Raw genomic sequence first — 24943 nt, 5'->3', positions numbered from 1 at the left:
AAAAAAAATCACTTATTTGTAGTCATATCATTTAAAATACTTATTTTATAAAAATAGAGGTCTTGGATTAAAATATAATTTTAATTTGCCATTTACTTAATCAAAACACAGAATCCATTTATTTAGTAATATTTTGGAAAGGAAATTATTACTTTTAGAATGTGAAAATTCTCTTTGGATTTCAGCTTTAAATATTCTTAACGCATAAGATGTATCCATCTGTTAAATATTTTAATTTTTAATATAATTCCACCTTCCCTTTTGTCATTCTTTAAATGGATTTTTCTATAATTGCAGATACATCTGAAACATTTCTTGTACTAGCCTTAATTCAAAGAGTCACCTTGACTACCGAGTACAATATATTAATGCAGTATGCTGCTGAAGTTTATCCCACAGTACTGCGGGGAAGAGGAATAGCTTTCCTTCGCTTTGCAGGCACTTTGGGCTTATACCTTAGTCCTTCCATTGTTTATTTGGCAAGTATAACTGTTAACAAACACAATATATTTTATCAATTTTAATATGTAATAACATATATGCTGTTTCCTTTTCTAATTGCACTTTATTAATATGAATTCATCAGAAAAAGATTATAGATATAAGTATCAAGAATGTGTCCCTTAAAAAAGAGCCTGACAATACTTGATTAGTCTCCTTCATGATTTTAAGGGAGGAGGGAATGAAAGTTAATGAAGGTGAACATCAAGTGAGGCAGACCTGTTACTGTCGTGACTACCAACATATGACAGAAGTGCATATCCACAAGTGAATACTGTTACCAAGAGAGAAGAAAAGAGAGCTGTTCCAACAGTTAGAAATCATTTCCAGGATTCAGGTTTGTTCCACACCATAGTCCATAGCAAGTTCCTGTTCGCCTAATTGAGTTTCTAGTGATGACTTTCTCATAGTCACTAAAATGTAAAAATTACAACAGATTTTTTGAGAATAGTGTGGCTCTGTACTGTATTAGTACATATAAGTCTGTAATGACATGTTAAACATGTGTTATAATTTTTTTTTTAACCCCATTCACAGAAGGTTGCAAACTAATCCTCAAGTGATTTGAGAATAGCAACGTATGGAGATTCCATTATTAGAGGATTGGTTAATGAGAGAGAGAGAGTCCATAATGACTGCTATCCAGGAGGGAGAATGAGCAAGATTATTATTATTATTATTATTATTTGACACCTCCAGGGAGTCCAAAGACTCATCGAGGGAGAGTGTGCCAACAGCATCGAACGATTGGTCCCCTTCCAACTACTAACCGCGCTCAAATTTACTTAACTGAGCCATTAGTAGCAGAGGCTCTACCAATCGACCAACCTTTGCCGGCTAAAGATAATTCATTCTTTGGACATAAGGAGGAAACAAGCAAGGGAATTAGTGGTGGTTGTGCGAACAAATGATTTAAGTGAACATAAGGAGAATGTAAGGGCAAATATGTAGAGGTTATTGAGGATAGTGAGGAAAGGTTGTCAGTGTGTTGATGAGGTATGACAATAATAAGTTGAGACAGAAAGCCAGAATCATGAATGGTATGATAGCAGAGTTATATGAGGAGAAGGAAGAAGTTTTTGGATGTATGCCATGTATTTGAGGGAAGAACGTGATGATTTCATTTGAATTGCTTTGGAGTGAGCCAACTGGAGAAACTGTTGCTGGATGGAAGTGCAGTGTGTGATGCTGGCAAGAGATCAGAAGTAAGAGATGAAATGAAAAATCAGGAGAATGGCAGTGAAGAGACAGAAGTGCTTGGCAGTGGAAATAGTAATGTGAGAGATGAAGAGAGAACAGGAATGCAAGAGAAACAGGGAAATGGAGATGTTTGAGCATAAAAATGAAATAGATGTGGGTGGGGAATTTGAGACTGAGTGGTTATATGTGATAAGTGGTGATAAAGGTGATCGGGCAATGGCAGGTGTGGCAGGGAAATGAAAACTAACAAGTGACCTGGGTAGGACTAATTATAGACCTAAAAGTGAACTGCTATGTTTATTTACAAATGCAAGAAGTATCAGAAATAAGAGAGATAAATTGACTTCACTGATTGAGTTTATTTGGCCCCAAATCATTGGAATAAGTGAAACATGGTTGACTGAGGTTAATATCCTAACGGGAATAGAAATAAAAGGGTACAGTGTTTTTCACAAGGATAGAAAGGACAAGAAGGGAGTGGGGGGGGGAGTGCTGCTGATAATAGCAGGGGAATTATCTTTCTTTCATGTCTATCTTTTTAATTCAATGTGGTCTTATAGTCAATTGCAGGGATGACTGAAGAGCAATCCCAGGCAGAGAAGACCAACTCAAAGCAGTTAACCCAATTCAACCACCTGGGTATCAGTCATCTTTGCGCTTTAGTTTCCATTGGTCTTTTGGTTGTTCATCTATATGAGATTGGTGAAAAAGGAAAACTGATATCTTTTGGCTATACAATTATATAAAAGAGCTGAGGCCTTTTCTATCTCTCATACTATCTGTCTTTTCTTTCTCCTAATACTATCCGGCTCTCTTGCACCCCCCTATACCAGTGGTGTTCAACCTTTTTTACTACGCGAGCTACTTTTCTATAAAAAGTTATTTGTCGATCTACTCTCTTATATATAAATTATTCCGCGATCTACTCTCTTATATAGATCACGTTCCCCCAACCTGATATCTGATTACGCACCAATAAACAACTAAAAAAAATATATCACTAAAAACTTTATTTGTGTATTTAAAAATTTATTTATCACTTTTAATTATTTTAATACAACAAAAAAAAAAACAAATATATTGGAATAAAATATTTATTTCTTTATTTTGGAAAACCAAAGTTAAAAAAACAACAGATTGATTACAAACTCACAAGTTACAGGAAATGCTGGTTGATTAAAAAAAAAAAAAGAGTTAATGTGAAATTTGGCATTGTTTGGAACTCGCAATATTTTCATAGTCAAGTCGATATGAAGAAGTGGCCAATCGCAGACAATCATCCAAATGATCATTTGTAATTTGGTTTCTTAATTGAATTTTTATGACGGTCATATTTGAAAAAGCGGATTCTGACAAGTATGTTGATCTGAAACACGACAGAATTTTTTGCGCAATATCAGTTAATATTGGGAATTTTTCATGTGCATACTTCCAAATGGTTTCATTGTTTACTGATTTTAAATGTAAACTATTCTGAATGCTTATTATCTCAAGTTCTACTTCAGCTTGGTTTATATCAAACAGCCCACTAATTTTATTTGAAATTTCTGTGATATTCAAGTTTTCTTGAAATGGATTATTAATAAAAGATACAATCATTTCAGTTTTATTAAAATCTTTAAATCTTGAATTTGTTTCTTCCTCAGCTAATTCTGAAATCAAGAAATGCTTTGCTATGATTTAAATGAATAAATTCTTTTAAATCATAGCAAAGCATTTCTTGATTTTGTTCAAAAAATGTTAATAAATATGGGAGATGTCTAAATTCGTGGTCATTTATATTTTTCTTTAATAAAAGTAAGTATCGTTGGAAAGTTTTTATTGAACTTAACATGTCAAGTAAATTTTTATCTCTACCTTGTAACTCTAAATTTAAATTGCTTAATTTCGTACAGAAATCTACTAAAAATGATAAGTGTAACAACCATCTTTTATCACTCAATTGTGGATAAATATCTCCTCTTTCATCAAGAAAATTTTTTATATCATTAATTAATACAAGAAATCTTTAAAAATTGACTTCTGCTGAGCCAGCGAACATTATTGTACAACAGAAGTTCCCTATCATCATAGGGAACTTGTTGGTGAATAATACAGTGGTACGTTAAAAAATCTGGATATTTGTCATCGTTTTTACATAATGAAATGAAGTCTGATTTATCACCTATCATTGCAGGAGCACCATCAGAGAGTGATCATGAAGTGATCACCTGGATTGTAGTTAGCCATATGCACGCTTCTGTTAGAAAAGGATATATGTGGAAGTACAAGGCTGGTGATTATGACAAACTTAGAAGACAGCTTGGAGCTATAGCATGGTAGTAAGTTGAGCAGTAAGGAAATAAATGCTTCTTGGGAACTGACAAAGAAATATATAACAGCATCAATGCGTGAATGTATTCTGAAGGTTCAGAATACATTCACATCTACCTTATTCAGAAGCCTGAATAAGGTAGATATAAAATGGATAAATGAGGGGATTAAGCATGAAATTTGGAAGAAGAAGAAGACACTTTGGAATCAGTATAAGACATGTATAATGCTATGCATTAAGGGAAGGGTGAAAAAGTAAAGGGCTGCTCATCATAGGCCTAGAGTAGTTAGTATAGAGGGTGCAAGAGAGCCGGATAGTATTAGGAGAAAGAAAAGACAAATAGTATGAGAGATAGAAAAGGCCTCAGCTCTTTTATATCATTGTATAGCCAAAGGTTATCAGTTTTCCTTTTTCACCAATCTCGTATAGATGAACAACCAAAAGACCAATGGAAACTAAAGTGCAAAGATGACTGATAACCAGGTGGTTTAATTGGGTTAACTGCCTTGAGTTGGCATTCTCTGCCTGGGATTGCTCTCCAGTCATCCCTGCAATTGACTATAAGATCACATTGAATTAAGAGGATAGAACTATTTAAAAAATCTTTCATAGCAAGAATAAATAGAATTTTATCCCCCCCCCCTGGTGAATATTGCATAAAATGGGTGGTCTATACATCTAGCCATAAATTTGATATCTCCTAGAATTCTTCTTTCTAAATACAAAAATCGTCTGACTGAACAATAAAATTTCCACAATACAATATTATAAAGCATTTGGATATCATGTTGCTGGTTTTCAAATCCATGTTTCTTTCTAACCTTCCATAAATAGTATTTTAATTCATTAATTATGAAGATCAAAATTTTCTTCCCATTGCTGACAGGTAGTGGATATTGCAAAAAAAAAATCTGTTCTGTTGTAAGCAGTGGAATGCCGAACACGTTACATAATCTATTCCAAATACGCAAGACAAGAGGGCAGCTGTAGAATGCATGTTCTACTGTTTCCAATCAGTAACAGATATCACAGATTGGATCTCTGTTACTGATTTTTACTTCCATTTGATGGTAATGACTGGAAGGTGGCCATTTACAATTATCCAAGAAAGATCCCTCCTGTTAGGATATCCTTGGAACTTCAACAAGTTATGAAATAAAGTATTGTCAGTATCTAACTGTGGAACTTCGTGGTGAAAGAGATTAAGATTTCTTTATACCAAATTTTACTCTTTTTAATGGAAAGAATGTCAATTCCAGAATGTTTTTGCAGTCTTAGAGTTAAGCACAGAGTATTGTAGTATTCAGGAACAATTTCAGCTTTTGGACCTTTATAATCATTAACTCCAAATAGGGGAAGATGAAAACCCAGGTAGTACAGGAGAAGATTTGCACATGTGTGATTACATGTGTGATTAGTCTGCAATATTTTATGGATTTTTGAAGCTGTATTGCTTAAATAGCAGAATTTTAAAGACTGGAAGTCCAAATCCTCCATGTTTCTTTGATAGTTGAAGAAATTCCTTTTTAACTTCTTGGTATTGGCTGGACCAAAAAAATTGCACAGGTTTACTATATAATTGCATTTCTTCAGCTTCTGTGATCTCCGTAATATTTATTATGTACAACTGAGCAGGAAAGATTATGGTTTTGAGTACTATGGCTTTAGAAGGAAAGAAAAGTGACCCTGCTTTCCAGTCTTCTAACATTTCCAAGTTCTTGTATATAAGTTCTTGGACTGGTAATATTGGATAAGTGGAGAAGGGAATTCCAAGTATAATGAGGGACTCTTTCTTAGGGGTTAGTCCAAAAGGAATGCCTCCAAGATCCCACTTTCCAAAAACTTTTAATTTTGTCTTGTCTGCATTAATAGTTAATCCACTGCTTTTGCTGAATTTTTCCAAAATATCAAAAAATATATATATGGAATCATTATCCTTCATAGTTCCCAATACATCATTGGCATATACTAATACCTTATTTTCCTTTATAGCTGAAGGAACTGTTATTCCTCGCACAGCATGTGTATTGTCGAATTCCTGTAAGGAAGGTTCAAGAACCAATGCAAAGAGCAGTGGCCTAAGAGGGCAACCTTTCTTGACTCCTTTTCGAATTTTTATCAGGTCTGACAGGAACCCATTAACTAGGAGGCTGGTAGTTAAATTGGCATAGGCTCCTTTGATAACAGATAGCAGCTCTTTACCTACACCAATTTGATGGAGGATGTGGAACAGAAAGGGATGCTGGACTTTATCAAATGCTTGAGTAAGGTCTACTGATAGCACTGCCATTGACTGCTTTTTCATGTTAACTAAGCTGATTAGATCATGTAGCAGAAATAGATTAAATTCTACTTCTCGACCTGGTACTCTGTACACCTGTGTGTTTTTAATTATGTATCTCATTCCCACTTTGAGTCTGTTATTGATAATGCAGAAAAATATCTTGTAGTCAGTATTAGATAGAGAAACATCAGTGGGAGCCAGACCAACAGGTGAGACTAAGGTTGAAGTAATGCAGAAGTCATATTTTCATATACGAGTCGCCAAAAGGTATCACACCTTATTATTAAAATACTCTGGATTAGTGGTAGTTGTTGGAAGTCCTGAAAATACACTGCTAAAAACAATTAGAGGATATTTTAGTTTCTGTCGGATAATTTTAAATTTCTGTAAATCATTATAAATATTGGGTACTTTATACATGAATAAATATTTCTTACTTATGGATAGGGTGTGATGAGATATTGTTTAAATAATCGATATTTATTACAAATTGTGTTACATTTGTAAATTATTTTTATAACTTTATAATTTACAAGAAAACTAAAATATCCTCTAATTGTTTTGAGCAGTATACTTCAGGCAGAAACTTTGTTTGCTTACTTGGATAAAGGATTAAACCAAGTATATAATTTCTTGGTATCTTTAATTTATAGTATAACCAAGTGGAAAAACTTCCATGCTCCAGTCTATGTAATAATGATTATTATTATTATTATTGTTCCGGGAAACTCCAAGGAGTCGACAGACTCATCGAGGGAGGCCCTAACATCATGTCTGGAACAACTATTCAACATTTACACAGTATCTATCATATCTTGCCTTGAACTCATTCATGGTCGTAGCACCCACAACAGACTCTGGAAGCTTATTCCACTCATTCACCACTCTCCAAGTAAAAAACCTAGCTCTAACACCCTTGTCAACCACGCTCTTGCCCAGCATCCATGCATGGCCCCTAGTCCTCCCACCACCAGTCATATTTTAAAAAATATCTTCTGGATCAATCTTATAAAAACCCTTCAGTAATTTGAATGTCTCAATCATATCACCCCCTCCTTCGCCTATCGTCCAATTTCTGCAACCCACAAATCCTCAACCTATTCTCATAAGGTTCATTCCACAGACCTGCTATCATCTTGGTCACTCGTCTCTGGACCCTCTCCACTTCCTCCCCATGACGAAGAAACCCTGGTGCCCATAGCTGGGCACAGAAGTCCAGATGGGGTCTTATCAAGGCTTGATACAGAGGAACAACAACTTGCTTCTCTCTGCATGTTAAAGTATTTTTCATAAGGCAAGTGATTTGGTGAGCTGTTTTAGTTACTTATGCAATGTGCCCCCTAAACTTCAACTCCCTATCCACCAGTACTCCCAAATCCCTGGCCTCATCAATCTCCTGGAGTACGGTTCCACCTATGCGATATACTGCTGCTATTCTTTTCACCCCAAATTGCATAACCTTACACTTTGCCACATTAAACTGACATCCATTTTTCCTAGCCCAGTCCTCCAAACTATCCAAATCATCCTGTAAAATTTTGACATCCTGTGCACTCATAATTGCTCTACCCAACTTTCCATCATCAGCAAACAAGTGAACACTTCCTCTCAAATGCTTTCCAATATCATTGATGAACAAATTGAAAAGCAGTGGTCCAAGAACAGAGCCCTGCAGTACTCCACTAGTCACAAGACGTCTTTTTGACTCCACTCCTGAATAAACCACTCTCTGGTATCTCTCCTTCAACCACCCTCCTATCCATCTTACCAACCCTATATCTATCCCCATCTGCTCCAGTTTACTGATTAGGGTTCCATGTGGTATCCTGTCAAAGGCCTTGGCAAGGTCCAGTAGTATCACTGTAAACCCATTACCCCTATCCAGTTCAGCCGTCACTGTGTTATAAAACGTGAGCAAGTTACTGAGGCATGATCTACCCTTCACAAAACCATGTTGTCCCCTATACAATATCCCATTTTCATCTATCCAATCCTGTATTCTTTTCTTGACTAATTTCTCTAAGACCTTGACAGTGATTCCGGATATGCTAATCGGTCGGTAATTTACAACAGCAGTCTTGGAACCACCTTTATGCAGTGGAACTATTTTCCCCTCTTTCCACCTGCTCGGGACTAACCCAGACTAACTCAAATTAAACAAAATGGTCAAGGGTACTGACAATTCTTTAGCTGCTTCTCGTACAACATGAGCTGGTATACCATCCAATCCCACAGATGTATTGACATTGAGGTTATGCAATAGACTACTCACCTCCACTTCATTCACCACAATTCCCGTATAATCTACTGGTTTATTCGTTTCTGCAATGTCACCACCTGGATGATATATTCTTGCAAAGTGCTCACTCAGTAACTCAGCTATCTCAACTGATTCAGTTACCTCCCTACCATCGGCATTCTTTAAAATCATTCTGCCATGTACATTTTTCCTTTTACTTGCTACATATCTAAAAAACTGTTTAGGATTCTCTTTAGCCTGCATGGCCAATGTTCTTTCGTAATCTTTTTTGCTTTTCTTACCACACTCGTCACCCTTCTGGCCTGCGCTTTATACCGTTCATGTGCCTGCCGGTCACCTTTCTCCTTAAATTCCCTCCATAGTTGTTTCTTTTTTTGCAGCTCAAGCTTTATGGTGTTATTCATCCATTTTACCCCTATTTGATTTATTATTCGGACTCTAGATATACAGTCAGCCATTGCTTCATGCAAGCACTTCTTAACTACCTCCCATGCACTATCAACTTTTAGTCCTTGCAGTTGTACATGCCATGCCACTGAGCCAATCAAACTCCTAAGCTTGTCATACTTTCCAGCCCGATAATTCCACATGTATCCTGTCTTAATTGAAAATTCTACACCTTTAGCCACCTCCCAAGTCAAGACCCTATGATCACTCTCACCGATTGGTGGTATTGTGGTCATATTTGTTACAGCCAAATCCTCAGATGTAATTACTAGGTCAAGCACTCTCTGACCCCTAGTATTTTCCATTACATGCTGTTGCAGATAGTTATCCCTTAATAACCGCATAAAATCCAATTCCTTCCTCCCGTGTGTCCTCTCCTCACTCCAATCAATGCGACCATAGTTGAAATCTCCCATAATAATCACCCTCCTTCCACTCATTTCTTCTATTTGCTTGTGCATATTGTCACCACCATCTTTTCCATCACCTGGTCTATAGCAGCACCCAATTGTATATTTAGTTCTGCTAGCCACAATCTCACACCAAATGGCCTCAAATGTGCTCTTTTCTCTATCCTGCAATTCAACTTCTATTCTCCTTGGCTGGAGCTCATCAGCTATCATCAACAATACTCCTCCCCCCATTTTATTCTCTCTGTCATTCCTGAACACACTATACCCATCACATTTAATCCCACTAGCTATATCATCTACAGTCAGCCATGTTTCACTAATATCAATAACCTGTGGTCTGGAAGTGCCAACCATGGCCAAAAACTCTTCCTTCTTGTTCCTAATACTCCTAGTATTAGTGTACATGAATTTAAGACCCCCATTAGCCCCAACCCTACCTTGATGCCTTATATTAACTATCCCACTCTGGTTTGTTGTCCTTATTTGCTCTAGCATATTATATTCATTCTTACATTCAACTGCCTCCCTAAGGACTGTATATCTACTCCCCCCCCCCTTAACAAATCTAGTTTCCCTGAATTTGCACATCCACTACATTCAGCAACATTTTCTCAAGTCTTCTTACACCATAACCATTCAAATGCAAGCCATCCATCTTATATAGATCCTTTCGCCCATCAAACTCACTCCACACATCCACAAATTCCATACCACTCGTCATACATAACCCACGTATAAAGTCATTCGCAATTATGGCCCTCCTTTTAAACATTTCACTGTCATACCGTGGCAAAAGACTAATCATTCTAACTCTCTCACTCTTTTCTTTTGCTACCTCAAACAATTCATTCAGGTCTTCTATCATTTCCATTTTATCTCCTTTCAAATCATTCGTACCTGCCACAACAATCATTTCTTTCACCCTTTCCTTTTGCCCTCTAATAGACTCAGTTACGTCCTTTATGGTCGCACCAGGTTGGTACGATTTTGTCAAATCCTCTACTAACACACCTCGTACTAACGAGTCTCCATACAGCACTCTATCCTTCATTTTGTTCATGTTCACATTCATACGTCTATTTTTCCTGTCATACCTTTTATTATTGGTTGGTTCATTCAGTCTATTGTTCATGCACTCTAGCTGCTGTTTTGCTCTTTCTATCGCACTATTCAACAACGCGATCTCACTCAATGCATCTATCTCATCTTTTTTGTTCTCTGAGAAACCATTTATACTATCATTCACACGTTCTACATTCACACTCTCACAATTTTCATGTACAACCTTGCCGTTTCTTGTCATATCCCTATTTCCTTCATTCTGAAGGTTGACAAAAATATCACACTCACGATCCGAAATACACTTCAATTCCTCATTCTCCCTACATTTTCTACACACATTCAATCCTTTATTATCATCTATCCACACTCCGACCGCACTCCGTAAAGCGTACATTTCACAGCTAGTACACTGACTCATTTCTTTTATACTATTGTTCTTTGATAACGATGGCGAACCATCATTACTGGCCGCCATTTTCCTTCGTACAGGTGCCATAATTATTGCAACGTGTTTTATCAAATAATAAGTTATACACACCAAAAACACACAAACAGACGCACTAAAATACGCGAGGCAAACAAAACTATGCAATATTATATAATTTTATCAACGATAACTGAAAATAATACTTATCTTATCAGGAGCTTGCACGAACACTATCTGTGTGTTATCCCTTGTAAAATCTTGAGGTATCATGGTTTAACCATTGAGGGCATGTGGGTTACAGAGTAGAGGAGAGGGGATATGATAGAAACTTACAAGTTATGAAAGGGATTCTATAAGATTGACACAGAAGACAATATTTCAATACATGGGGAGTAGGGGGAAAAACAAGGGGTCATACTTCGAAGTTGTCTAAGTGTGTTATTAGTGAAGGTGTGTAGACTAGTGGAGAGTGGTAAATGAGTGGAATGGATTGCCATACGTGGTTGTGAGCATCCCAACAGTGAATAAGTTAAGTAGATGTATGATAGATATTGTGTTAATGGATATAGTGGGTCTCCCATGATGAGTCTTTTGATTCCATAGAGTACCCATATAAATAATAATAATCCCCTTTATACAACCTAGCTGTCTTTTAGAGTGCCGCATTATAAGCGGGACCTGCCTTTCAAAAAGCTGGGTTGTTTCCCCCCTCGCCCCCATAAAGTATCGTATTTCCATGTGTGCATTTTTGAATTCTGTTTTTAACCAACTTTTTCTGATACCCTTCACACCACTCCAGGTCAGTTTATAATTATAATTTTCTACCTCTGTCTTGAAGCCTCCTTTATATAATCATCATAATTTTAAGAGACAGTCTCTGTTGCTATGGAGAGGTCATCCTATTTCTGACTTTTCTCTTTAGTAGTTTGTAACCTCTTCTAATTAACCTAAACACCTGCTCTAAGAATGTATATTCTGGCCATCCTCTTCTTCTTTTCCATGATAATTTTTCCTTCTGATATGTTTATAATCCATTTGTTATGTCTCTATACATGTCCTAGGAATTTTGTCTTTCTTTCTTTTTTTCTATGGCCATCTTCTCTTTCAGTACTCAGTTCTCTTTTATTTCATGCAGGACTTCTTCGTTGGTTTTTCTTTCTTTCCAATTTACTCCTAGCAATACCTGTCAATAGTACATTTCATGTTTCAGTTCTTTTCTAGTTCTCTGCTGTTATAGTCCAAGTCTCACATCATATAAGAATATGCTCCAAACAAATGTTTTTATGAAACTTTTTCCATAGCAATTCTTCTTCAATTTCCAACTTTCATTTTCCTTCATGAAAAGTTCCTCCAAAATTTATGATCAATTTTTACACGCCAGTGTAGCTCAGTGGAAGTGGTGTTAACACTAAACCGCCCGAAAATAAGTTCAAGTCTAGTTGCCAACTAGAGGAACTTTTTCTAAGCCTTTTTTCGGTCGGCTCTCAAGTTAGTCGATCTCTGGCTTGGGTAAGTGGATTTTTTTGCCAGCTTGGTTGGCCGAGCGGTTAGCATATCTGCTCTCCAGCCAAAAGGTTGTGGGTTCGAATCCTGCCATGGGCATGCATGTTTGTGATTGTCTGTGAATATACTAGTGATGGTGGTGGTGGGCAGTAGATGGCACTGGTGTAGATGATGATGGTAGTTGCAGTTCGCTGTAGTTGGTGAATTAAGTGGTGGAGACAGAGTTAGTTGTAGAGTAAGTGCCCTCCCTCGATGGGTCTTTGGATTCCTTGGAGGTGTCAAGTAATAATAATAATAATAATTTGACTTATTCAGTATTCTTGCTCAAATCACTATTTTATCTGTTATTTTTTTTTTTTCATTTTAACCTGCTACCATTATTTTAGTTTTTGCTACATTTATCTTAAGTTCATAATCAGAAAAAACATTATCCAACCTAGAAAATATCTGTCTTAAAAATCCTGGGCATTCTCGACTAATACATCTATACATCATCAAAGCGTATCATGTGTATCTGCACTCCACTCACAGTTACCCTGTTCATTCCTTCTTTTATTAATTTCATTGCATTCTCTATATGCCAGAAAGTAAGAGTGACAACCTTGTCTTACACTTTTCTTTACTTCTGCAGTTGCTTCATTTTCCTGTATTTGTATCTTTATTTTCTGGTTGGTATACAGTTTCTTAATTAGTCTTCTGTCTGTTCAGTCCATTCCAGATTCCTTCATATTTGAAGAAGCTTGTTCTATTGTACATTATCAAATGCCTTTTCTAAATCTATAAAAGCAAGGTATGTAGCTTTATTTACATTAGTTGTTTGGTTATTATTGTTCTTAAGGCTAGTATTGCTTCTTTAGTTCCTTTGTCATTCTGGAATCCAAATAAATCTTTGTGTAAATAACGTTCAGTTTTTGATTTTATTCCATAGTTAACTACATTTAGTATGATCTTTGAGGCATGATTGAATAAACTTAATGTTTGATAATTTTTACTGGCTGCTGCAATTCCTTTTTTGGGTATTGTTACCATCAAACTTTCATAGAAATCATATAATTCCTATTCCTTTTGATAGATTAACCTAAAAACTTTAAATAAAGCTTCTTATGTTGGACCTCCCAGATTTTTTAAAATTTCAGCAGGTATTTTATCTGTTCTTACAGTTCTTACCAATGGATCTGAGCTATTTTGTACTCTCTCTCTCTCTCTCTCTCTCCACTCCCTTTGGGGCTTTAACAAAGCTGAAACTTAAACAACTTAATGAAAGGCACTGTCAATTCTTGTAACACACAGATCAATATCCCATCTAATCCCATGGCCATATTTGCATTAAGATTCTGCAATATCTACCTCTATTCTTACATCAGTCCCTGTCACATATAGCATTATGATTTCTCCACCTGGATGACTCACCTTCATGAAGTAATCATTCAGTGATTCAGAAACTAGTCATGTTAAATATATTAGACTATCATAATATCAAGTATATTTTATAAGAGTATAGACCAGAAAATGATAATGAAAGGACTTTGGAGAGAGAGAGAGAGATTTTAGATTTTTACTAATAGTTAAACTAGATCAGTGATGGCAAACCTTTTTACCCAGGTGTGTCAAACATCTTTTTTTTTTAAATATTGACGTTGTTGATGTGCCACTTGCATACATGCATTATAAATTTAACTACATAATCATAGATGGTGACTTATACATATCATATTAGGCTATTTATTTAATAGAACATTGATATAAAATCTATGAATTCATATTATATAATTAATTTAATCAAGTGAAATTACAAACTTACATTACATTTAATGACTTTTCTGTTGCTGAGTACTGGTAGAAAGTTGCTTTATAGAAGGGCTATAGTGTGTACATTTTAATGCTACACAGGCAGCGCTCAAATCATTGCTCAATCTATTTCTCCCTTTCGATTTGATATTATTTAAGACAGAAGATAGAGTTTCACAAGAGTATGTAGAAGAGAAAATTGTTAGAAGAGCTTTAGCAAAGATTTTAAGAGCATGAAAGTTTTTGGGAAGGCTATTCCACATGCTTAGAATTTTGCAGTCTGAATTTTTACATGCGATATCATGCAGATATTCCCGCTCAAGTTCTTCTAATTCATTTTTAAGAGTAATAAACTTTCTTTTCCAGATAGGATTACATTGGAAGTCGGCTAGTTGCATTTCTAGATCTTCTAAATCCAACCACTCAAAGCCATCTAATTTATGATCCATGAATTCTGTTTCATCAGAATACTTTATGAATTGGATTGTTTGTTCCAACATTTGAAATTGCTCAAATCTAGAAGAAAACTGCTCAGTTACTGACTTTAGAACTTCGATAGATTGGTCGATATGTTGTTAACGATTTTTGGGGCTGGTTTTGTTAAAAAAATTTTTCACTCTTGGGAAATACTTAAAATTGTTACTTTCTAAATCACGTTGAAATATTTTGAGTTTATTCTCAAAGCTCTTGATCATGCCTAACATAACATCGACAGATTTTCCGAAACTTGCAATTGTATATTAAGTTCATTCAGATGCAATGAAAAATCTGTGAAAAACATCAGCTTACTGAGGCAAGCAGAATCGTTCAACTGAGAAAATTTGTGCTCCATATCCTTCATATTTAAATATAATTTAATTTCATTTAAACATTCAACAAACCGTTCAAGTACTTGGCTACGACTCAACCATCGAATATTATTGTACATTAATAGACCATTGTGGAGGACACTGACGTGTAGAAGTAGGGAGATTCTTGTTCCATTGTATAAAGCTTTGATTAGGCCACACATGGACTATTGTGCCCAGATTTGGTCACCGGGTTTTCAGAAGGATGAAGAGATGTTGGAAAGGGTCCAAAGGCGACTGACTAAGGTAGTTTCTGACCTCTGGAATGTTGAGTATGAAGAAAGATTGAGAAGATGTAATTTGCAGAGTCTGGTGGAGAGAAGGAAGAGAGGAGATATGATAGAGACCTACAAGTTGGTAAGGGGTTGTTATAAGATCAATGGTGGAGAAGTTCTACAGAGAATAGTGGGAGATCAGGGGAGAACCAGAGGTCATCCCTGGAAACTGTATAAAGAGTGTGTGAGTAGGGGAGTGAGAGGCAGGTTTTTTTCGTGCAGAGTTGTGAATGATTGGAATGCCTTGCCTGAGAGTGTGGTGTCTGCAAGGAGTTTGAGTGTGTTTAAGACAGTATGATGAGATGTGTGTGTGATAAAAGGACCTCCCAGATGAGTCTTTGACTCCATGAGGTCTTGGGAAATAATAATAATAATAATAATTGTACACTGATTCAACTTCACTTAAAAGTGAATTAAATTCTCATTTGTTTAAAGCCCTGGCAGCAATAAAATTAGTTACTTTTGACACATCATCCAAATCCTTTAAGCCTGATTTTGCACACAGTGTCTCCTGATGTATAATACAATGGAAACAAACCAGGGAATGACCAGCATATTCTGTAAATTGTTTGATAAAACTGACGTTATGGCCAACCATATTAGTTGCGCCATCAGTTGTAATTAAAAATATTTTCGATAAATCTATCTGTTTGTCACGGAACACTTTAACAATACAGTCGCATATGTCTTTACCTGTTGTGTTTTGAGGTAAATTTTCTAACTTTATCAATTCCTCGTGCATAGAATCACCGACATACCTTGCAATAATAGCCAATCGAGCTGATGACATAATATCTGTAGTTTCATTGAGACAAATGGAAAAACAATGGCATGAGTTCAAGTCTTGTTGTATTTGATTTTCTATACTAGCATTCATTGATATAACTCTGTCTTTAATAGTATTCCTACTTAATGGTAACTCTTTCATGCGCTTTACAATAGCTTCCTTATTATGAAAGTTCTCAAATAAAAATGGTGCACACTTTACGAAAGCTTCTTTAATAATAATCACCATCACTAAGTGGTTTCCCATGTTCAACAATAGTACGCGAAATACTGTAACTTGTGGCTACTAAATTTGATAGTCCTGAAACAAATTTAATTAAAGTCCCTGATTGTGATTCTGCCAGTTGCGATATGTATTCTTTGTGTTCTTCAAAAGTTTTTTCTAGGAGCCATTTGTGCTTAGTTTCAAAATGTCTTCTTACATTCCAAGTTCTACTCATAGATAGCTCACCACACAATTTACAGAGAATTGTTCAGTCCAGGCATCTTGGAAATTTCTTCCACTTCATTTCTGTGATAATTTTAGTTTTTTATTAGTACTAGCTGCCATTGTAAAAGGGTTCAGAAATTAAAAAAAGAGCACATTATATACAGTTGTAATTAAGCAGTAATAATTAATAAGAACTAACAATTACTGGAACTCAAATTACTTAAGTGGCAGCCCATGCAAGACTACCACTACTTCTTTCAGCAGGGTTTATTATTACCGGTATGTTTGTAGCAACCTTGTTACATTTTCTCTCTATCATGCTACTAAATAGCAGCTATTTAGTAGGTTTTGTTGTGACATCATCGTAAGTTGTTACCATTTGCATTATTTAACAAAATTTATTGAATTATTGCAACTATAAAAATGTTTTCATTATTTACTCAGATAAATTCAATGTTTAATGCTGCGAATTATATTTTCTGTTAAAGTGGTTTTAAATATGTTTAGAACTTGTATTACTCAGTTGAGAGACTTGGAATGCATGCATGAACGAATTTCACACAGAAGTCAAATGAAAACTTTAAGTTTATTTATAAGTTTATGTCATATAATATTGATAATAATTTTTATAAGTTTTTATAATATCATATGACTATGCAGAAATTATAATGATTAAGAAAGAAAAATGTAAACTTAAAACGCCCGTTGTTTATAGGCTAGTTACAAAATAAAACAGAAATAAACTAACTACAAAATAAAATAGAAATAGGCTAACTGCAAAATAAAATAGAAAATGGATAACTATAAAATATAATTATTTCAATGAACTGAAACCTACCTTAACTGAGAGCAATCTTACACGATTTATCACAGTTTTTTCATCAGAATACCAATATCTTTCAACATCCAAGGTGTGTCACCTGAAACCCTCAAGTGTGTCAGTGCTGACATGCATGTCATAGGTTTGCCATCACTGAACTAGATATTAGCATTTTAGAATAGACATCTTTCTTGTAATGCCTTTATATAAGTGCTAAAATTTCTTTTTTGTATGATACAAGATTTCTCTGCGTGTTGTTAAAATTTTCATTACCCTCTGACTCTACTCTGTAAATATATAATTTGCTCATTTATAATAAACTACCTTCAGATATTAGGCTAGTTAGCTGAGTAAATAACATCCCTATTTTTATTCTAAAGATTATAGGTTTTATTTCCATTGTGGCATGGATGTTTGTGAATGATTTTCAATCCCAAATATCCATGTAGATAATTTTCATCACCAGTGCGAGACTACTGATCTGCTTATTGCAGTGTTTCTCAACCTTCTTTCATATATCTTGCAATTCTTGGGTTGAGACGCTGACAAAACCTATAAAAGTTAGCAGAACAGAAAAAAACTAGGAATTAATTAATATTTTTAAATATTCATACAAAGTTAAATACGTCATCAAATCTTTCAAAAATTGTATAGATCTGGCATCACTGCACAGATCGTTGAATTGTATCTGCCTTTAGGAAACATTCGCAATTTCATCATGGGAAGTCTCGAATGTTCTGGAAATGTTTCTGCAAGTAACATTTCCAGAAGGCTTGAAATAGCAAGTCAGCAGTAACACTGCAACAGTGAGATGTCGATGGTCGGCATTATTTTACCCCTATTCGCAACGACTGTGATACATGGTATAAAAACAATCTTTTCTAGCATAAAAAAATGGATAAATTTTTAATTGGATGTAAACGGGCATTTAACAACTGTGGAGCATCGGCGTCAACTAATTCAGGTTCACAGAATATCACTCCGAAAGTAAAATCAAGGAAGTATGCAACAGAATATTTAGATTTTGGTTTTACAAAGACTGAAGTAAATGATGAAGAAAGACAACTGCGTGTTATTTGTTCAAAATGTTTGGTGGTTGATAGCATTAAACCGAATAAACTTAAAAGACATTGGAAACACTTCATAAGGAGTATGTTAACAAACCTCAACGTGTTATTATTATTATTATTATTAAACAAGACCTCATGGAGTCAAAGACTCATCTAGGAGGTCCTTTTATCTCACACACATCTCATCATACCGGGTCTTAAACACATTCAAACTCCTTGCAGACACCACACTCTCAGGCAAGGCATTCCAATCATTCACAACTCTGCACGAAAAAAACCTGCCTCTCACTCCCCTACTCACACCCTCTTTATACAGTTTCCAGGCATGACCTCTGGTTCTCCCCTGATCTCCCACTATTCTCTGTAGAACTTCTCCACCATTGATCCTATAACAACCCCTTACCAACTTGTAGGTCTCTATCATATCTCCCCTCTTCCTTCTCTCCACTAGACTCTGCAAATTACATCTTTTCAATCTTTCCTCATACTCGACATTCCAGAGGTCAGAAACTACCTTAGTCAGTCGCCTTTGGACCCTTTCCAACATCTCTTCATCCTTCTGAAAACCAGGTGACCAAATCTGGGCACAATAGTCCATGTGTGGCCTAATCAAAGCCTTATACAATGGAACAAGAATCTCCCTACTTCTACACGTCAGTGTCCTCCTCATCATTCCCAGAAGTCTTTGTGTTGTCTTCACAATTTTGGCGATGTGTCCCCTAAATTTTAGATCCTTATCCACTATCACTCCCAGATCTCTTATTTCCTCTACTTCCAACAATATATTCTCACCAAGCATAAATTCTGCATCCCATCTTTGTTTTCCAAATTTTAAAACCTTACATTTTGCAACATCGAACTCACATCCCCATTTGCTTGCCCAATCACTCAATTTATTCAAGTCTTCTTGCAAGGCCACAACATCTTCACTACTCTTTATGGTTCGTCCCAACTTTGCATCATCTGCAAACAACTGAATATCTCCATCCAAATCTTTGCCAATATCATTAATATACAAGTTAAATAGTAATGGCCCTAAAACAGATCCCTGAGGCACTCCACTAGTGACTTTCCTTTTCCTGGATATTGCACCCCCATACACAACTTGTTGATACCTATCAGATAGCCAGTCTCCAATCCAATGCACTAATCTAATATCCAACCCCATCTGCTCTAGTTTGACTGTCAACTTATCATGAGGTACTCTATCAAAAGCTTTTGCAAAATCCAAATATATTACTGTGTATCCTTCTCCTCTGTCCAAGGAAGCAGTCACTTTATTGTAATAAGTAAGTAGATTACTAAAACACGACCTCCCTTTAGCAAATCCATGCTGTCCATCAAAGATTATACCATTGTTGTCAACCCAACTCTGGATCCTAGTTCTCACAAGCTTCTCCAACAACTTAACCACAACACCTGACACACAGATAGGCCTATAGTTTGATGCTTGAGTTCGATCACCTCCTTTATGAAGTGGCACAATCTTGCCCTCCTTCCACTCTTTAGGGACTTGACCAAGTGCAAGACTCGTATTAAAAAAATATGTCAAGGCAGGTGTCAACTCTCTGGCACATTCCTTCAGAATACGCGGTGATATATTATCAAGTCCCACAGCCTTATTTACATCTAGTTTACTCAACTCCCCAAACACCTCTTCCTCACTTACAGTCAGTCTCTCCTCCCCATCATCAACTGCTCTTAATCTCTCCATGAAGTCACATTCACAAGATTGAAAGATCTTTATGAACTGCTCATTAAGTATCTCCACCACACATTCTACAACAGCTGTCTTTATACCATTTCCTCCAATCAATGTCATCCTTCCATAATCATTCTTTCTTTTGCTGGCTACATATCGAAAGAACTCCCTAGGATTCTTTTTAGCTTCATTAGCTAACTGCTGTTCATACCTCTCTTTAGCTACTCTCACCAACCAAGTCACTCTCCTTGCCTGGTCTTTGTAGAACTCATGAAATTGGTTACTTCCACTTCTCTTATGCTGCCTCCACAATGCCCTTTTTCTCTGTATTGCATGCTTAATCTCTTTATTCATCCATCTCACACCTAACCTATTTAACCTTCTCACCCGTGGTATACATTTAGACATTGCATCCACTAAATATTTTTTGAAAATCCCCCAAACTGCATTGATCTCTTTTCCAGCTAACTCCTCATTCCATGCTACACCTGCAAGCTGTCTCCTGAGCTCTTCATAATCACCCCCCTTGTAGTTCCACATATACCCTTTTTTCACAGGGGTCCTTGCACTGCTGGCAACCACCCAAGTAATCACCTCATGGTCACTTTCACCAATTGGTGGATGATTTGATACCTCATTGATAATTACATCCTCCGATGAGATGACCAAATCCAAGACCCTTAATCCTCTTGTGCCCTCTGTTACATACTGTCTGAGGTAGTTATCCCTCAAAAACTCAAGAAACTCATTTTCTTTACTTCCAGTTGCTATCTCTTCATTCCAGTCTATATTGCCATAATTAAAATCACCCATAATGATCACCCTTTTCTTATTTGCTTGGCTTATTTGACTATACATTTCACTATCACCACCATCCACATTACCAGGTCTATAACAACATCCCACCAAGTATTTGATTCTATTCACCTTTATCTCACACCATACTGCCTCAAAACCACTGGCCCCATTTCCCTCTTGCATCTCTACCTTGTATGGACATAACTCTTTCTCTATCATCAACAGCACTCCCCCTCCCTTTTTACCCCTTCTATCCTCACGAAACTGTTATTTGTTCACGGTTATTTGTTCAAAATGTTTGGTGGTTGATAGCATTAAACCGAATAAACTTAAAAGACATTTGGAAACACTTCATAAGGAGTATGTTAACAAACCTCAAGATGTCTTTGCTGCAAAACTGAAATGTTTTGAAAAGCAAAAATCTAGCATTAAAAAAGATTTGTCTGTAAATCAAAAAGCTTTATTAGCTTCTTACAAGTTGCATAGCCAGTTGCAGAAAGCCCCAAACTATCAGAGAAGACCTAATTCTGCCAGCTGCAATTGATATTGTGGAGACTATGCTTGGAGAAGGTTTTTCTAAACAACTAAAGTGCATACCATATCTCCATCAAATGATACTGCTGCTTGGCAAATTGGTGATATATATGTGAAGATATGCAGCAACAACTTTTATCAAAGCTTTTTTATTATTATTATTATTCATGCCTCCATTGAGTCAAAAGACTCATCGTGGGAGGTCCTTCCTAAGAACATAAAGTCTGTCAAGACTCATCAAGAGGAGGTCCCCCCTAAGAAACACAAAGTTTATCATACCACTCCTTAAACTCATTGACCGTTCTCGCCCTCACCACTCCATCAGGCAATGCATTCCATGGTTCAACCACCCTCCTTGCAAAGAAACCACTCCTCACCTGCTTTCTCACAGTTTCCTTTCATAACTTCCAGGGATGGCCCTTGTCATGACTCCTTCCTGCTGTTCAACCAAGCGAAAGAACTCCCCCAGTGCCATGTAACCACCTCTCAACAGTTTAAAAGTCTCAATCATATCACCTCTCCTTCTTCTATCCAGCAAACTCTGCAGTCCACACTCCTTCAGTCGACCCTCATAACTAACATTGTACAGTCCTGATACCATCTTTGTTATCAGCCTTTGTACCCTTTCCACAGTTAATTTAACCCCTTCAAATCCTTGGGACCAGATCTGAGAATAATAGTCTAAGTGTGGTCTGATCATAGTCTTATACAATGGAATGATAGACATTTTATCTCTGCAAGTCAGTGTCCTTCTCATTATTGCAGCAATCCTCTGTGTTACCTTCACTACCTTTGCAATATATCCCCTAAATTTCAGGTTTCTATCAATCTTCAACCCCAGATCTCTTGTCTCCCCTACTTCCTCCAGTGTAACTCCTCCCATATAGTATGCAGCATCCCATCGATGTTTCCCAAACCTCAAGACCTTACATTTTGTTGCATTAAACTGACACCCCATTCATTTGCCCATCTATCTAGCTTATTCAAATCCTCTTACAGGGCTACCACATATGCACTATTACTAATAATCCTTCCCAGCTTCGCATCATCTGCAAACAACTGAATATCCCCTTGCAATCCACTGGCAATGTCATTTATATAAAGGTTAAACAATATAGGTCCTAGTACTGAGCCCTGTGGGACCCCACTTGTAACCCCCTGCCTCCTTGAAACTGCTCCACCATACACAACTCTCTGATACTTATCAGACAGCCAATCCTGAATCCAGTTGACCAATCTGACATCCAGACCCATGTGCTGCAACTTAAATATCAGCTTATCATGTGGCACCACTAGCCTTCGCTAAGTCTAAGAAAATTGCAGCATATGCAATGACCAGTTATTCTCACTTCAGCTTGATGAGGCAACAGATAGCAACAAGGATTGTCATTTAATTGCTTATGTTTGATTATGTGATGGATTATCAGCAGTTGAAGAGTTATTGTTTTGTAAACCAATAGAAAAAGAGTCACTGAATTGTTCAAAATATTGGCTATTTTATATGCAAGGCAAACATACAGTGGAAAAATTGTGTTGGAATTTGCACTGATGGTGCTCGAGTTATGTCTGGAAGGTTTAAAAGTTTACAAGCCCTTGTGAGGGAAAAATCCCCACAATGTATTTGGACACATTGCATGATTCATAGAAAAGCTCTTGCTGCAAAGGAATTGAGTCCTTGTCTAGGCATTGTGTTAACAACAGTTATAACCATGGTGAATTATATAAAAATGAGACCCTTAAAATCAAGACTGTTTTCTGAACTTTGCAAAAACATGGCTGGAGCAGAACATTTAGTGTTACTATTTTACTGTGAGACAAGATGGTTATCACAGGGAAAATTTTTACAACATGTTGATGAATTAAGAGATGAAATAGCAATCTTCTTGGAAGAGGAAAATCACTAAGAAGCAGAGAAGGTTAAAGACCACTTATTTGTGATGAAATTGAGCTACTTGGTGGACATATTCGAGAAACTAAATATATTAAACCTGCAACTCCAAGGAAAAACTATACTTATCTTAGAGATGAGTGACAAAGTTAATGCTTTTTGTAAAAAACTAGAGTTCTAGAACCAAAAGGTAAAGCAACAAAAATTAGAAATGTTTGCAAATATGGATGAATTTATCAAAACCTACAAGGCAGAAGAGCAACACATCAAAGTTTTATTTGCAACTATTGAAAATCATTTAACAATGTTGACGAAAAATTTTTGAAACTATTTTATAACCAAAAGGCAACATAATGGCAATGTATGAGTGGGTTAGAAACCCATTTCAAATTACCCCTGAAGGTTTCTCAATTGAATAAGAGGAACAATTTATAGACTTCATGTCAAACGGTGAAATCAAAAGACAATTTGCATATATATATATATATATATATATATATATATATATATATATATATATATATATATATATATTATGTAAAATGTATGGGTTTGAAGTATCTAAAGACTATTGGAAGCATAAAGTTCACCAGAAAGTGGTTGAGAATGAAAAAGCTAAAATACTCTGGGATTTCAAAATCAAGACTGACAAAAGCTTGGAATGTAATACACCCAATATTACAGTGGTTGAAAAAAGTGAAAACAAGGGTGTTACATTTATCAAAATATCGGTACCAGGAGATAGTCGGATTGACAACAAAGAAAATGAAAAAATTACAAAATATCGCAATTTGCAAATCGAAGTTGAACAAATCTGGCAAAAGAAAACAAAAGTTGTTCCCATAATAATAGGTGCTTTAGGCACCATCCCTAAAACATTGAAAAAACATCTAGAAGCACTCGAGTTAGATGAATTAAAAATTGGGCAGCTGCAAAAGGCCGCTTTGTTCGGCACAGCTTTCATTTTCAGAAAGTATTTCCACAACTCATAGGCCCTTGGGTAGGGCTCATATTAGTGGAATATAACCAGCCTTTTCTTAAGACTGAGGAAGCAAATCAAGCTTTGATGAATATTATATATATATATATGGGCCTGTATATATATATATATTTATATATATATACAGGCCCAAAGAAGACATTGATTATTAGATTCATTGTTATTGCTTGGTCATCATCATCATCATGCGTATCAAGGATTTAGGCCTAGCATGGCCTGTTCCAGCCTTAGAAGTCATCGTTGAATCGTTTAAGAGGACGTCCTGGTTTTCTTTTTTCTAATGGTTTGTACTTTAAGGCTTGTTTTGGTAATCTTTCTGTTTTCATTCTTTGAATGTGTTCCATCCATTTATGTTTATATTTTTTAATTTTTTCTATTACTGATTCTTGGTTTAATTCTTTCATAATATATTCATTTCTTTTGTGATCAAATAGGGTATACTTTGCAGTTTTTCTCATAAACTTAATTTCTGCTGTTGTTAATCTTTGTTTGTCTTTTTGTTTTATTGTCCAGATTTCGCTTCCATAAATTAAGACTGGTAGGGCTAATGTATTGCTTTTAGCCTGGTTTGTTTTTGAACATACCACATGGAA

General features: G+C 36.0%; 1 protein-coding gene across 1 annotated transcript in view; it reads left to right on the top strand.

Moving 5' to 3' along the window:
• The window catches only part of LOC150095067 (carcinine transporter-like), a 229181-nt gene that overhangs the window by 179782 nt on the left and 24456 nt on the right, over positions 1-24943 (top strand). The window contains exon 10 of the mRNA XM_090411186.1: positions 298-479. Coding sequence (XP_090267312.1) covers positions 298-479 — 182 coding nt within the window. The remainder of the gene's footprint in view (positions 1-297; positions 480-24943) is intronic.

This window comes from Typopeltis vanoorti, chromosome 21, assembly GCF_054136105.1.
Source record: "Typopeltis vanoorti isolate ZY-2024b chromosome 21, IOZ_Tvanoo_1.0, whole genome shotgun sequence".
Classification (NCBI taxonomy): domain Eukaryota; kingdom Metazoa; phylum Arthropoda; class Arachnida; order Uropygi; family Thelyphonidae; genus Typopeltis; species Typopeltis vanoorti.
This window is presented reverse-complemented; position numbering and strand designations above follow the sequence as displayed.